This window comes from Gigantopelta aegis, chromosome 8 (genome assembly GCF_016097555.1).
Source record: "Gigantopelta aegis isolate Gae_Host chromosome 8, Gae_host_genome, whole genome shotgun sequence".
Classification (NCBI taxonomy): Eukaryota; Metazoa; Mollusca; class Gastropoda; order Neomphalida; family Peltospiridae; genus Gigantopelta; species Gigantopelta aegis.
In genome coordinates, this window is record NC_054706.1 from 62,419,668 (window position 1) to 62,436,667 (window position 17,000).

The 17,000-nt window shown below is 37.8% G+C and overlaps 1 protein-coding gene across 2 annotated transcripts; it reads left to right on the plus strand.

Annotated features, from left to right (window-relative positions):
• The first annotated feature begins 92 nt into the window (after nt 1-92).
• On the plus strand, nt 93-16,798 carry LOC121379049 (marginal zone B- and B1-cell-specific protein-like). Of its 2 annotated transcripts, none has more exons than XM_041507496.1 (4): nt 93-328; nt 8,874-9,004; nt 12,868-12,972; nt 13,438-16,798. In XM_041507496.1, the coding sequence occupies exons 1-4, from the start codon at nt 131-133 to the stop codon at nt 13,613-13,615; spliced, it is 612 nt and encodes a 203-aa protein (XP_041363430.1). In that variant the 5' UTR covers nt 93-130; the 3' UTR covers nt 13,616-16,798. The 2 variants fall into 2 exon arrangements, with proteins under 2 accessions (XP_041363430.1, XP_041363431.1); XM_041507497.1 differs by lacking the exon at nt 93-328 and adding an exon at nt 4,869-5,179.
• The last annotated feature ends 202 nt before the right edge of the window (nt 16,799-17,000 follow it).

Consider the following 17,000-nt stretch of genomic DNA (forward strand, 5'->3'; position numbering starts at 1 on the left):
CACATCTATACAGATAGCTTACGTGTCTTTTTACGATTTGTCTATATACAGATCAATATTTTCTTAATGAAATAAAACACAACACTAATATTGCATTTAGAAACACAAAGGACTATCCGTATAGATCACGATGGTTGGGATAATGCGCAGTGTGTTGGTACTGTGTTGTGTTTCCGCGGTTCTGTGTCAACAACCCCGCTATGAGACCCTGAAAGATGGCAGACAGAAGATAACACTGAAGAGCGCAAACCTGACGGAGGAGGAGCAACTCAGTCAGCACATGCCGGGCACCCTCAAATGTGACGCCTGCAGAATTATAGCTTTCCAGGTAATAGTATGGAGACCCACCTCGTTTCAGTAAAGATTTTCGGTGGGGTTTTGGGTTTTTTTTTTTTTAATAGTCAGGTCCCAATTCCCAACAGTGTGACGTGTGAGCATTCAAAAGAAGACGATTTAGATCAACATAGATTTTTAACCTAATTTGGGGAATTTCATTTCGTTTCAACTTATTTTCGTGCTTATATTCAGTTAAGGTTCAAGCACGCTATCTGGGCTGTCTGTCCAGGACAGTGGGTTAGTTGTTAGTTGGTTAGTGGTTAGTGAGAGAGAAGAGGGTGTAGTGGCCTTACACCTATCCACTGAGCCCTTAAGAACTCGCTTTGGGTTGGAGCCGGTACCGAGCTGCGAACCCTGTACCTACCAGAATGTAGTCCGATGGCTTAACCACCGCGCCACCCAGGCCGGTATTTGTGGAATATGGTTCCAGGCAGAATCTAAAAACAACCTTTCAAACAGGAAATTAGTTTGTTTAACACTGCTTTCGATTCAGTATGGGGCGTAGGATTTAGCTTGCGTCGCAGGATCGAAACACCTTAGTTGATTAATTCAACTGATTGGGGGTTTTCTCGTTCCAAACAGTACACCATAACTAGTCAAAGGCCGTGGTTTGTGTTTTCCTGTCTGTGGGAAAGTGCATATAAAAGATTAGGAGAAATGTAACGGGTTTCCTTTGATAACTACAAGTTAGAATTACCAAATATTTGACATACAATAGTCGATGTGCTCTAGTGGTGTTGTTAAACAAAACAAATCTTTAACTTTCTGTTCAGTATGAGGCTTTGACATCCTTCTTACAGGTTTGTATGTCCCTAATTTGAATTGCATGAACTACTATTCTAATATGTGCTTGGTTTTTAGTTGTTCCTTATTATTACTATATACACTGCATCTTCTTCATCGAAACTACCCCCACCCAATCCATTTTACGTTTTTTTTTGCATTCAAGGCAGAGTCTTAAAAAAAAGCTTTTCAAAGTTATTTTAACATTGCTTTCTGTTCAATACGAGGCACTGGCATCTTTCTTACAGGTTTGTATATCTATAATATATTCATTTACTCGTTGTTTAAAAGCGTGTTTAAAAACTCGTTGTGAGATAAATGGTATCTAACGGCCACTCATGTATTATTATCTATTGAACTAATGGTTGTCCGCCAACGGCTAAGCCTAACCTTCTGGATAATTCCACGTGTACATTTGGATCTTACTTTTGCTTCAACAATGGGTAGGCCTTATTTGTAATGTGGTACAGATACCAAGTTATGCTTTATGATCATCACCACAATATTTACTTCTGGGCCGGCTTTGTATGCTGTGACTAGTCTGTGCAATATGTTTCATTCAGCTTAAGAATTGTACCCGATTCTACTTGATTGAATTTTGTGTCTCCGGCCTTTTGACTATTAAAATTATGATATAACAATTCGTAAAGGATTTCATGAAGCACCTGATAAACATCTGCATAATAGGCACTACGCCATCGATTGTAGTTCTTGTGATCATATCCAGCACAGGCACGGCGCAAACAAATAGACACTGGGGGTGATGATTGAGATTGAGAGCACAAAACAAAGTTTCAAAGGGGTTTCTAGTATGCTCCCCCGTAAAACTGTTAACATCGAGCGAGCGCTTTACCACTGGGCTACGTCCCGCCCCAGTAGTCCTGAAATGCAATGTCCTGCATTTTACAAGTAAAATTCATATATCCCTCCATCCCCCCCCCCCCTGCGCCGCCGTACCTGTATAAAACCATGGCAACATGTACAAATGCGAGTACATATATTAGCCCCAATGATCACCTCCCCTTGCCTTTGTAAACACAATACGAGAAGCACTGAAACCATTCATCATAATTTGAAATCTGTATAGAAAACAGTATTCCGAATATTGAATTTTGTGAAGTAATTTATGAAATCGTCACCTTAGACAACAGCATTGCTAACATACATACATACATGTTGTCATGCGATTTTTCTTTTTAATCAGTATTTGTCAATAAGCTCTAGTGGTGTTGTTAATTAAATAAAGTTTAACTTTAACTTTCTTCCAATAATACCCTAGCAAAACATTTGATCATCACGCACAGGTGAGGCGGGATTTAGCACAGGCGGTTGAGTGCTAGCCTGAGGTGATTGCGTCGCAGGATCGAACCACCTCTTTGGATCAATTCAACTGATTGGTTTTTTCTCGTTCCAACCAGTGCACCACAACTGGTCAAAGGCCGTGATATGTGCTTTGCTGGCATCTGTAGATGATAATTGAGTGGCGGGATTTAGCTCAGTCGGTTGAGCGCTCGCCTGAGGTGCTTGCGTCGCAGGATCGAACCACCTCAGTGAATCCGTTCAACTGATTGGGTTTTTTCTCTCGATCCAGCCAGTGTACCACAACTGGTCAAAGGCCGTGGTTTGTGTTTTCTTGTCTGTTGGAAAATGCATATAAAAGATCCCTTGCTGCATTAGGCAAAATGTGGCGAGTTTCCTCTGATGACTACGAGTCAGAATTACCAAATGTTTGACATCCAATAGCCGATGATTAATTAATCAATGTGCTCTAGTGGTATCTTTAAACAAAGCAAACTTTTTTCTTCATGCACATGTATCTATAGGAACGGGATCTAGCTCAGTCGGTAGAGCGCTCGCCTGAGGTACTGGCGTTGTAGGATCGAACCACATCAGCGGACCCATTCTCTGATGGGTTTTTTCTCCATCTCAACCAGTGCCCACGACTGGTATATCAAAGGCCGTGGTACGTGCTTTCCTGTCTGTGGGAAGGTGCATTTAAAATATCCCTTGCTGCTAATATAACACCTCTAAGACTACCAGTAATAAAACAATATGCTCTAGTAGTGTCGTTAAACCAAACAAACTTTTCCCAGTGTATTTTCCAGACGAGCATAACTTGACCCCTTATAAACTGAGTTTAACTGTTCACCAATCTAGACACCCCCCCCCCCCCCTTGCTAAATTCCTGGACACGCGCCTGGCATGGTTTTACATGAATGTGTCAAATATGACATTGAAGCATGCGATATTCAATAATATAGGCAACAGCTTATATTACAAACTGGATATATTCATGATCGCATGGGGGCGGGACGTAGCCCAGTGGTAAAGCGTTCGCTTGATGCGCGGTCGGTCTGGGATCGATCCCCGTTGGTGGGCCCATTGGGCTATTTCTCACCACTGCCCGTTCACCACAACTGGTATATCGAAGGTATGTACTATCCTGTCTGCATGTAAAACATCCCTTCCTGCTAATCGAAAAGAGTAGCCCACGAAGTGACGACAGCGGGTTTCCTCTCTCAATATCCGTGTGGTCCTTAAAGGCATACTGTCACGGATTTAAGGACCTTATTTCTCTAAAAATGAATAATAAATACAAATTACATTAATTGTTGGAAACGAAATCTAGCTATCGCATCACCTTAACTGAACCAGGATGGAGTGAACTCCATGTCATCCCTCTCAGTAATTTTAGTTTTTAAATTATGGACCATTACCATAATTCAATTATTTTTACAAAATAAAGGAGTACGGTGGTTATGAAGATGGTTGAATAAAGTACATTTAAGGACAAATCAAAACATTTGTTTTCAGGTAATACTTTGTTAGACCATTAAATAGGTCAGTGGTCTGTAACAATATGCGTTTAACATATGTCCGACGCCATATAACCTTAAATAAAACATTTCCTTCATGATCGCGTGATAATTTTGCATTTTTAAATTCGATAGTCGTAGTGTCAATTTCAATTTATGAAGGGAGATAATTTCATAACCGAACAGGTAGACAATATAGGTTGGACTATACCAATTCAAATCCCATAGGCGACCATGTTAACGTTTGTGTTTAAAAACACTATATGCAATATATCAACCAAACTGTGACCCATAAATATCAGTACTACAACCCCTACCTCAAAGTATTAACTGCAGAAAATGGTACCTTTCATGGCTCATTTTCGGTATAACCAGATGTTTCTGCAACACCCCTAGTTTCGCACAAAATTTGAGTACTTTTTTTTACAGGTACCCCATACATGTTCCAAGCACAAGGCTACTTGACACGGTGGTACTACATCAAATAAAATTGCATACATTTTTAGCCCAGATGAAACTAATTTTTTTTTACAACCAACACACTCACATTTATAAACAATCACAGGACTTGTGGTGTTAACTTCTCTATCAAAAGTTCGGTGCACCTCGAACTTCGACCCAGCCGGAAATTAATTGGTATAGTGCAACCTATACCAACAGTATGTGCAGTTGTCTACTCTTGTGAGATACATCATCGGAAAGTTAAAGTTTGTTTAACGACACCACTAGAACACATTGATTAATTAATCATCGGTTATTGGATGTCAAACATTTGGTAATTCTGACACTTCGTCTTTTTAAAGGTACATATCAAATAAATAAATAAATAAATAAAAGAAAGAAAAAAAAGACGACGAAAAAATAACCATCGGAATAATACACGGCCCCAGTGTTAATAGCCATAACCGGAACCTTTTTGTTCTCTCTCAGTCACGTGACAGTGACGTATATAAGCTACCCTCCGTCGCGGTCAATTTTTCCGAATTAAACAGAACACAATCTACTAATATTGCACCGAGAAACATCAAGGCTCTTCGTAGACCACGATGGTTAGACTAATATATAGCGTGTTGGTATTGTGCTGTGTTTCCGTGGTTCTGTGTCAAGAAACCCATTATGAGACCATGGAAGATGGCATGCAGAAAATATCAATGCAGAGCCCATCACTAACCGAGGAAGAACGTCACAGCATGCACATGCCGGACACACTCCAGTGTGACGCCTGCAGAGTTATAGCTTCCCAGGTTTGTTTGTTTGCTTCCCAGGTAATAGATCTAGTCTATAAGTCCACCTCCACGTTCCGGCAAACATTTTAAGTGCTATTTTTATTTCATTTTATTTTATTTAAAAAAAAAGAAGTTTACATTTATAATTATATACTCGTACCCTGTTGAGTCGCGGTCTCTATTAAGTCATTAGGTGAACGCAGTTTGGGACGTCGATGGTACGTAAGCAAAAAAACAAACAACAAAAACAGTTTAAAGCGGGAAACGTGGCTATTATTGAATGTAACGGTAAAAAAACAAATCGGCAAAATGGCAGCCGGCACAAATTATACATTTTTGTCCAGTGCGATCTCAGCGAAGTCGATATAGATGACATGTAAAGTTCAACCTGACAAATTTCTTCACTTCTCCCCAAACGAATAACCCTCTAATACTTTTCAATCCCTGCCCCCCCCCACCCCTAAATGAATTTAGTAGGGAAAAAAGAGTTGAATTTTTGGGGGGCCACAAAAGCGCGCCAATTGAGTGACGTCATATGTGAAACGTCACTGCTGGCATTGCGTTCGGATGTGCTCGGAAAGATCTTACAGGGGCGGCACAGTGTAAAGAAATAGTGGCACGCTCGTGGTTGCCAGACTCGCCTTTCAAATTACTTGTGAGAACAGTTTTACATATATAGCAACTATAACCCGAACACACACACACACACACACACACACACACACACACACACACACACACACACACACAAAAGTGGTACGGCCATGCCATACCTCTTTGAAAAGTGGTACGGCCTTTTCAAACCGTAATTGCCGAGACTAATAATTATACTGTTCATGTGTAGTTCATTTGGTTTCGAATTTCACTTTATAAATAAATAAATTAATTAATTTTAAAAAAGCCCTAAAAAAAACCCCCCAAAACTCACGAACTTTTTGACACTTCCATTTTAGACTTGGACCGCATTTATAAGTGTTTTACCCCCACGCCTCCTTCCGCGGGAGAAATGATAACATTTTTAGACGGTCCCCCTTACTGGCCATTACATGCTATTAGATGTAAGTAAAGATAACTTTTCATGCAGTGAATAGCAAAAACCGGCAGAGATCCCCAAACAATAATTATTGCATCATCAGAATCTGATGTTCAACCTTCAAGTAGCAAGTATGGTAGACCAAATGAGACATGTCAATAACTGGCTTTCCTGAAAATCATAACTAACGTGGAAAAAAATGACGATGAGCAAAACACATAGATAGGCCTAAATATCTCCAGGGGTCGCGTTAAGATGTGTCCATACGTCCCTGAACGTTTTTCTACGGTTCAATCAGTGTTCCATACAGACCATGTAGGTCATAACCTTTAGGAAGACCACGTCTTGAAAGGTGTTTTGGTTTGTCAGAATTGCTAGTTAAAGGGTGACCATTGATCTTGTTTTGGGGAGATCTATGCCAGTCCTCAAGTTGACACTGCAGATGTTGTGGTAAAAAAAACCTCTGTTGTTTCTTGTCAGTAGTCTGCTTACTCATAGATCATTTCTACTCAAACATTTCTCCATGATTTTTTTTCTTGGAACTCCATAGTAACTAGTATGAGTGTGTGTCCCCTGTGATGTTGATAATGTTAGCCTGCCCACAACATGGACAACTGATTTCGAAACTGAATGGAAGCTTTGCAGAACGCAGCATTGACTTGCCATGCTGATCACTGGCAATGCATCATCCAGCCAGTGCACAACGACTGGTATATTAAAGGCCGTGGTATGTGATATCCTGTCTGTGGGATGATGCATATAAAAAATCCCTTGCTACTATAATAGAAAAATTAAACGGGTTTCCTCTCTAAAACTGTCAAAATTACCAAATGTTTGACATCCATTAGCCGATGATTAATAAATCAATGTGCTCTAATGCACCATGTGACCGCCATTTAGAGGAACTCTTGGTTGTTGTAGTTGTAGTTGATTTTTGTATGAACCTAACAGACAATTGTGTTAGAAATGATGATGTAGTAATCGACGCATTCACTTTTAATGTATGCATATTACAAACACATATATACCATTTGATTAAAACACATGTTTGTAATAAGCATAGGTAGCAGTATACAGTTAGCTCCATTGAGTTCGCTTGTGGTTTTGCACATATCCATGTTTGAAGGCTAATTATTTGGAATTGGAAATAAATTCTTAAGCATGGCGATAGCCAAGGAGTTATTATTTAAAATGACAATTGTTTGTCACCAGCAGTGATTTTGGAATTGCAGTGCAAACGGTTTAGCGGTAATGAGGCTCATTTTGGGTAATTTTCAAACAAGCTGATTTTCTGAAAAATTGAATAGCTAAACCTTTATTCAAATGATAGTTTCTGTAAGGTTTGATGAGCAAAGTTTCTATATGTATAATATCCGCAAACTCCCGCTTGGGTGTGGTTTGAATGGGTGTGAACATTGTCAAAAATGCACCCAAAATCATGCAGTTTGGACACATTATGAATAAAAGTAACAAATATTTAACTAAAAATATTTAAAATAAGTTCACTTTATAATTATGACCCTTTTTGTAATTTCCTTGAGACTAAAAATACCTGTATCTTTCTTTATTTTTAAATCATAGGTGGGCATTTAGGATGCCATGGGCTGGTGTGGATAAATCTCAGTTGAAGATTCACAAATATTATTTGTGTGGTCTGCTACCATACATTAAATAGAATACGTCATAAATATTTATACTTTTTAAATTTGAAAAAAAAAACCCACAACAAAAAACAACAAACAAACAAACAAACAAACAAACACAAACAATTAAAGAATTGTAACGTGTATGTGTGTAGTTGTGTCTCTACTAAAAATTACAAAAATGTATTAATTTTCAAGATACGTATCTATACCCTTCGTACCCTCTGGCAGAAACTGTCTGTGTGCGCGCGCACGCGTGCGTGTACATGATGCGTGTGTGCGTGTGCGCGCGCCTGTGTCGCTAGCCTGTGAATGTAAGTTTTGTATTGTTTGTGTATGTGGTATGTGCTTATGCTAAAAGTGTTTGTTTTTTTAGCTAATGATAATTTGAACATTTATTCAGGGCTTCAGATTTCACCAAGGCTGAGGTGATAAAGGATGTGAGCCCCAAATAAGTATACCCACAATAAGCAAGCCTAAATTAAGTACAAACATGTTAACCTCAAAACATTTAACCTCAAAATCAATGGAATGTTAAACTGTAATTAGATTAAAATAACTTGAAATACATTTCTGAATATGTACATGTCTTTAACAGCTATTAATAACATTACTGCATTAAAAATACCTTAGACGGGACGTAGCCCAGTGGTGAAGCACACGCTTGATGCGCGGTCAGTCTGGGATCGATCCCCGTCGGTGGGCCCATTAGGCTACATTTCTCGTGTACCACGACTGGACCTGGTTTATCAAAGGCCGTAGTATGTATATTCCTGTCTGTGGGATGATGCACATAAAACATCCCTTGCTACTAATGGAAAAATGTAGCGGGTTTCCTCTCTATTACCGTGTCAAAAATTATGTTTGACATCCAGTAGCCGATGATTAATACATCAATGTGCTTCAGTGGTGTCGTTAAACAAAACATTAAAAAAAAAAAAATCTTGATGTGCTCAGAACAGACAAAAAACCTGTTGTGCCCTGCAATTGAACATGAATATGCAGATATTTGAAAATGAAACACATTCCACTTCAGCTGATGACGAGGTTCAACACAGAACACAAGAAGAGAAAGAGTGTCATTGCGAAACGAGGTCGCTTGGCTGAGTCTGATGTGCTTGACATCATTGAATCGATCTGCAAAGACGATAACGAGGTTTTTGATAAGTAAGACATTTTATTACATACCTGTGAGAGATATCGGAGTTTAATAACAAAATCGTACGTCACGTTGTGAGATACCGTTTTCACGTTGTGAGATGCCGTTTTCCTTGACAAAGCTGGGATATAAACGCTAAAGCGATTGGCCAACAGCGCATTAAGGGAGAATGGGTGTCGACACAATGTGACGTAAGATTTTGTACATTTCTTACTGAAAGCAGTACAGTTCAGCCAGACCGAGCAGAGAAACGTCCGGCAAACTGGTTTATGCGTTTCGTGTTAAAAAGAATGACCATTTCGGAAACCAGTCAAAATTGCTCGTAAACGTTAGCGAAAAACGGCTGGCTGAACTTTTTAGTTTTAAAAGCTCCGTCGAATAAACTATTTGTGAAATCAAAATCTGGGTCGTTAACCTCGATTGTGGGCGGGGCCTATGCTGACAATCGAAAACCAGCTGCTCTGAATGTTTACTTTTGTTTTATGAATTCTAAGCAATAATTATAGGTAGGTAATAAATAAAATACCACACTCCTTTCAGTTTAATACCATTTTTATACATTACAAAAAGCTTTTGCTCGCTAGATAACATTTTCTAATGTACTTGTTCATAAAAATGATATTAAAAAGTCGTGTAATGTTTTCTATATATTACCGCCACTCCCTCCCCTCCTACCCTCATCGGCCAAAAAGCTATTTTTCTACTTGCTGCAGAAACCCCAGTTGTTATGTCATAATATTGTTATATTTCACCAATGACAATTTTTGTTTTGTTTTACTGAAAAACAATGCCAAAACAAAATATTAACGAAGAAAGGCTAACTAAAGAGGCATAACAATGCATAAACATCCATGTATTTACAAAATCCAATTTTTTCAGACTATTTTAATTGTAATACTGGACTAATGCAAGGAGAAGCGTTATCACCATTTTTGTTTTCTATGTATATTAATGATTTTGAAAATGAGCTAATTAGTGGCTTATGTGAGCCAATGTATTTACACGATATTTCGTTGTTTCTTGTAATGTATGCTGATGACACTGTTCTTTTATTAGAGACAGTAGAAGGTCTTCAGAAGATGCTTGATGTGCTCTATGCATATAGTACAAAATGGAACATCAGTGTTAATATAGATAAAACAAAAATTGTTGTATTCAGAAATAGAGGTAAAATAACGGTTAAAGAATCATGGATATATAACGATGACCTAATTGAAATTGTTGATTGTTTTAATTACCTTGGATTGACATTGAATTTTAATGGAAAGTTTACTATATCACAAAGGGTAATTGCTTCACAGGGCAGAAAATGTATGAATCACATTTCAAGAATATGTAATAATCTATGCCTTAATAAGGACACGAAGTTGCACGTTTTCGATACCTATGTTTCTAGTGTTTTAAATTATGGATGCGAAATATGGGGTTTTGATCCTGCTCATGATATTGAACATGTACATATGGATTTTTGTAAACGAATTTTGAATGTCAAGAAATGCACCACAAATGTAGTTGTTTTGACAGAACTTGGAAGTGTTCCTTTAAGTATTATGCGAAAAATTAGAATAGTTAAATATTGGTTGAAATTACTACAAACCAGAAATTGTATCTTAAAATCGTTATATGAAGATATGTTAGAACACATGAATCCCTCTAATTGGCTATACCAGGTAAGATATTTACTACTATCAATAGGTTTCGGAGATGTTTGTTGTAGTCAGCATGTAGATAGTGCTAACTCATTTTTTAAATGTTTAGAAATACGTCTAACGGACCAGTTTATTCAAGAGAAAGATGCTACAATAGACAAATCTCCAAAATGTACATTATATAAACTGCTGATAGACACTTTTTGTTTGCAATATTATCTTAGAATATCAATTCCTGAATGTTATGCCACGCTTATTACAAAATTTCGTGTATCTTCCCATCAATTGCTCATTGAACAAGGAAGATATTATGGTATAGAAAGATCGGAAAGAAAATGTAAATTGTGCAATAAGGACAATATAGAAGACGAATATCATTTTATTCTGATATGTCCATTGTATACAGGTTTACGAATTACTTACATAAAAAAATATTATTGGTTCAAACCATCTATGTTTAAAATTGTACAATTATTATCAGTTCAAAACAGAAAAGAACTATGTAATCTCGGTAAATTTCTCAAACATGCAACCTTTTTACGTTCTAAGCATATATAACTGTCCATCCTCCAATTACACAATCACCCATTGTATATATTATCTGTTTGTATCATTGTTTATTGAATGTATATGTATATGCCTATGAGCCGTAAGGCTTAAAGCTAATAAACTATACTATACTATACTATACTATACAAAATCCAATCAGTGAATTACAAAAGACACGGGACAATGGTAAGAATATATTTAGCTGGTTACATCCATAAAGACACGCAGCAGTACTGTTTTCAAATACGATTCGGTTTTTAAAATTTAAAACACACTACTCTATTAAATTTAGGCCCCAAGTAGGTTAGGAGGAAAGGTTGGCCCAAGCCCTTGCTTCAAGTATGTATGGCTTAATGAGATATAATATACTCAGTACTATATAACTGTGTTTTCTTTGTTCTAGCGGTATTCCACGTGACAGGTACATCACATACTATGGAATTATGTTATTCCCTATGTGCTGATAAATACACCACGTAGCCCAGTGGTATAAAGCGCTCGACTTGCGTGCGATCTGTTTAGATTAATCCCCGCCGGTGGGCCCATCGTGCTATTTCTCGTTCCAGCCAGTGCACCACGACTGGTATAGGCCTATCAAAAGCCGTGGTATGTGCTATCCTGTCTGTGGTATAAACTGTATTGTGCATATAACGATCCCTTGCTATTGATAAAAACATGTAGCGGGTTTTCTCTCTAAAAGCGCATATAGACTGGATGCGGCTCGTGCGTGCGGTTCGGATAAAAAAGAAAATCGAAATAAATAATTAGTTTCAGTGAGAGCGTATAGACTGGATGCGTGTGATGCGTGCGATGCGTGCGTCTGTAAAACGGATGGGGTCAGCCGCAATGAAACAATCGTATATGGTTTATAATACCCAAAACGTAAGCCGCAGACTCATCAGACGCAAAGGTCGGACCGCACGCACGCGACGCATTCAGTCTATATGAGGCCGTCAAAGTTAGCAAATGTTTGACATCCAATAGCCACTGCTTAATAAATTGCTCTAGTGTTGTCGTTAAACAAAACAAACTTTAACTTTGCAGCTAGATTTTATTCTCCAACACCCTGCGCTAGGTGCCAGAACAGTGTTTCTGCCAGAAAGAAATTTTTGGGCACGGCCTTATGGAATTGAATGCAACCACAGTCAACAGGGGGGTATTGGGGGCCTCCCCCAGAAAGAAAATGGGTCAAGTTTAGGGTTAGGGTTAAGAAAATCATACAGTAATGATAAAGTAATTAATTTTGTCAAAGGGTTAACTTTAAAAAAAAAAGAAGCCTGTACGATTTCCATTATATTTGACAACAGCCGGCGATTATAACTGTGCTGAATTGAGGTAAACCTGCCTGCAATGAATGATTAAACAAAAGTGGCATGTCACAAATTTACTTGTATGAAATTGCTCCTTGTACCCAAAGAATGGTACATGTACCCTAGTGCACCCACATTGTTTATACTTTTATGTAAATATCGGAGGGGAATCATATACCGTTACATGATTCCACATAATATGTACAAACATGTATTCTATACTCTACCAGCTGTTTGATGGATTTAACTTGAACAATTTCATGCAGCATGGCACTGATGAAGGAAATATGGTGCTAGACAATTGAGGTGTGGTGCCGAACCAATCAAAATCAATATTTCTTTCTTTCTTTCTTTTTTATCTAGTGTTGGCGTTAAAGCAATCAACGGTCAGACTCATCTGTCAGGGCCAGGCCTGGAGACGGAGAACTTTCCAGGCATGATGCAGGGCGGCGGTAAATGGCCTGGCAGGTAAAGTCCAAGGGGAGCGCCTCTAACCCACCCTCACCCCCACCCCCAAACTCGCATGAGGCCGTGATACGCGGTTCTTTGATAAATGTTGGCCATGTATGATGTATATATATTTTTAAAAATAGCGATAAAACATGATAATATATCTTTATTAGGTAAGGACATTTTCGTCAGATTGTATAAGTTAAAACCTATATATTCATCTGATAAAATAATTGCACTAGTTTGCCCATCCCCACACCCTCAGGCTTTAAAAGTTGTAATATGTTGTTTATGGATGGTTTGTTCGTTTTGTTTGTTTGTTTTTTGTTTTGTTTTGTTGTTGGTTTTTTTTTTTTTTTTTTTTGGTTTGTTTTGTGGGACTTGTTACAATTATTATCGACTCATTCCCAATAGTTTATGGACTCATTCATTATAGTCATTTTGTTTATTACGGACTCATGCTTTATAGTTGTTTTGTTTCAGGCTGAAGGAGATGTGTTCCATGTACACAGGCGATATAGGAGAAGAAGAGATTTATAAAGCGTTTCTGAAACGCATAAATCTAGAAGATTTTCTGTGTTGGGGAATTGATGAAATGGCATACTGTAATACAGTGAAGAAGCAAATGAAATTAAATAAAAAAGGAAAAAACGAACTATGATCCATAAAATCCTCCAACTTTTTATAATTTGAAAAGCAGAAACAGATTAAAATTAAAAAACCGAAAAAAAGAAAGAAAAAAAAAGAAAGGTTAAAAAAAAGGGGGAAATAATAAAAGAAACATAAAAAGATAGAGAAGAAAAAATGAAATTAGTGTTTTTGGTCTAAGGCCTATTTTTATCACACATTTGTTGTTGAACGTTTTGCATATTTTGGTTGTTATTGTTGTTAGTTAGTTTTATAATTATAATATTGTTGGAGCCATTCTACAATTATGTAACTAAAAATCTAGCATTTTGTAAACATCTTTCATATAAAATTTTATAATGCGGACAACACCTCTTTCCCTTTAAGCCAGTGCAGCATGACTGGTATATCAAAGACCATGGTATGCACTATCCTGTCTGTGGATATATAAAATATCCCTTGCTACTAATGGAAAAATGCAACAGGGACCGCACCCCATAAATTTTGCGATAGTTATGATTTTATTATATATTAACTTTAATTTTTTACGATCCCCCTCCAAACCTCGGCGTTTCTGAAACGCATAAATCTAGAAGACTTTCTGTGTTGGGGAATTGATGAAATGGCATACTGTAATACAGTGAAGAAGCAAATGAAATCAAATAAAAAAGGAAATGACGAACTATGATCCATAAAATCCTCCAACTCATAAATGTTTTTTTTTAACAATTTGAAAAGCAGTAACACAAACCATTAGATTAAAAAAAAATAAAAAATGGGGGAAAAAAAAAGATGGGTTAAAAAAAGAGGGAAAAAGAAAAGACATAAAAAAAAAATAGAAAAATAAAACTAGTTTTTTTTTTTTTTTTTTTTTTAATCTAAGGCCTATTTTTATCACATGTTTGTTATTGAAAGTTTTGCATATTTTGGTTGTTATTGTTGTTCGTTAGTTTTATAATTATAATATTGTTGGAGCCATTCTACAATTATGTAACAAAAAATCTAGCATTTTGTAAACATCTTCCATATAAAATTTTATAATGCTGACAGAACATCTTTCCCCTTTAAGCCAGGTGCACCATGACTGGTATGTCAAAGGCCATGGTATGCACTATCCTGTATGTGGATATATAAAATATCCCTTGCTACTAATGGAAAAATGCAACATGTTTCCTCTCTAAGACATTATGTCAAAATTACCAAATGTTTGACATCCAATAGCCAATGATTAATCAATGTGCTCTAGTGGTGTCGTTAAACAAAACAAACTCTTCCCCTCTACAGTATGCATCCACCTTTGACCTGCTTATTGGACGTATTTTTGCTTTGTTTTTATTTGGTCATAAATACTATAATAAAAATAATGTATTCAGGACTAAACTGGCTGCATTTTACTTTATGACTGAAAAAAGGGGTATTTGAAAACGTTATATACCTCTTGACAGATCAGGTCAAAGCGTTTTACGTGCACATTAAGAGCAAGCTGTTGTGGCACACGCCTGGCATGAGCGCAAGTGTCGGGTTCCTCCGGTTCCTCCGTCCAGGACAGGATTGCGTTCAGCCAGCACGAGCAGAAAAACGTTCACTAGACTGGTTTATGCGCTTCACGGTAAACCAAATGACCACGTCGGGAACCAATCAAATAGTTCGCGAGGGTTAGCGAAACGTTTGTCGGCTGAACTTGAAGTAGTCTTGATAGATATCCCCTTAACCCCCTTTATAGCTCATTCCATGAACACCACCCCCTGTCCCGAGCGTTACGTAATTGTTGAACGGCAGTAGTTTTTCTTCGCGTTCCAAAAGGATCAACATTCTAACACATTACTGTTATGTTAAATAAATGTTCTGACGTTTTATAATATTGAAAACTATTATGTGAAACATGCTAATACATGATACTTTTTCTCAACCTTCTATGCAGGTTCCGTTTAATATATACTGAAAAACAAAAGAAAAACAGAAAAGGGTTATGGTTATAATTTGTAATTAGAATATATTTACTTCATTAGAAACGCTCGATTCTGTAAAATGAGAAACTGTATATCAAACCAGAAGCGGATCTGGAGATGGGATGGGGGGGGGGGGGGAGCAGGGGCCCGCACCCCCATAAATTTTGCGATAGTTATAATTTTATTATATATTAACTTTAAGTTTTTACGATCCCCCTCCAAAGCTCCCCCAAAGTTCCCTTGGCCTCATGTCATTGCATCCCACTTCCCAAATGGATTTTTCTGATCCGCCACTGCAAACTGTAATTCTCCCGAATCTAACTTCAATACGTGTTAATCCCTTAATAATTATTATTATCATTTTTTTTTTTCAATTTAATGTTCATCTGAAAATTATATTCACATTTCTTTCGAAGTTCAGTATATATGTATTGTATTAAAACATATTATATGACCTGAATCAATTAGTTAAATTGCATGTTTTAAATTCATTACGGATGTTTCATGTTATGTTTTTCAAGTTTGGGTAAGTCTTTCTATGGCTTGTAGGATAATCATAACACTGTGTCTACAGGCGCGTGTGCAAGGTGGGGTTGGGGGAGGGTTGGGGGGGAGCGGTTGTGTGTCGATCCCTACTCGGGCGAATTTTCTTTTTGTTTTTAAATGAAATTTCTGGGGGAACATGATTCGACCACAGTCTAGACCCCCCCCCCCCCCTCCCCCGCATTAATGCCGGCATATGCGCCTGATCTATGATATTCGGAATAAAACTTCAAAAACCACAGGTACCCCACCCACCATTCCAAACATTAACCCTGACGTGGTGGGGTATACACAGCAGGCACGGCGGAAGCAAGTACATGGGGGGATGAGGGGGGGGGGCTGACAGATCGAGAGCGCTAAGTAGTTTCGGTGGTGGGGGGGGGGGGGGTATTCACTCGTAAAATTTTGAAATCTAGATGTCCTGAAATGCAATTTCCTGCATTTTACAAGTAAAATTAATCTCTGCCTTAATTATTACCAATAATATTTTTTATTCAGAATTATTGAGGAGGGCGAGGCTAGAGCCTCCAGTCTCCCTCCTGTTCCGCCGTGCCTGCACAGTATTATACTCACGGGTTTCTGTTTTGAGGTAACTCTTACAACCCTATTAGTAACAAAGACAGACTATTTGTAAAGAATTTAAACCAGTATTACGGGTTTTATTACTGTAAAAAATCACAAAACCCCCCAGCAACATCGTTTCGTAATAAAGTGTCATTCTTTTAGATTTCTTCTTTATTTTTTGTTGTGCTGACTGCAGGCCCGTAGGAACGATATCGGGAGTGAGGGGCACAACCTCTAGTGAGTTTGGGGATGAGGCCGGTGACGGAGAAGGGTGGGGGTGGGGGGCGCACAAACCATATTTTTACCTTTATTTATATATAGGACACAAACCAACCCGTTCATTTTCGTCCTTGTGTAGGGAGG

Coding starts and splice junctions, on each gene's coding strand:
- LOC121379049 (XM_041507496.1), top strand. CDS start 131: ATGGTTGGGATAATGCGCAGTGTGTTGGTACTGTGTTGTGTTTCCGCG. Junction 329..8,873: donor GCAGAATTATAGCTTTCCAG/GTAATAGTATGG, acceptor ATTCCACTTCAG/CTGATGACGAGGTTCAACAC. Junction 12,973..13,437: donor GGCGGTAAATGGCCTGGCAG/GTAAAGTCCAAG, acceptor GTTTTGTTTCAG/GCTGAAGGAGATGTGTTCCA.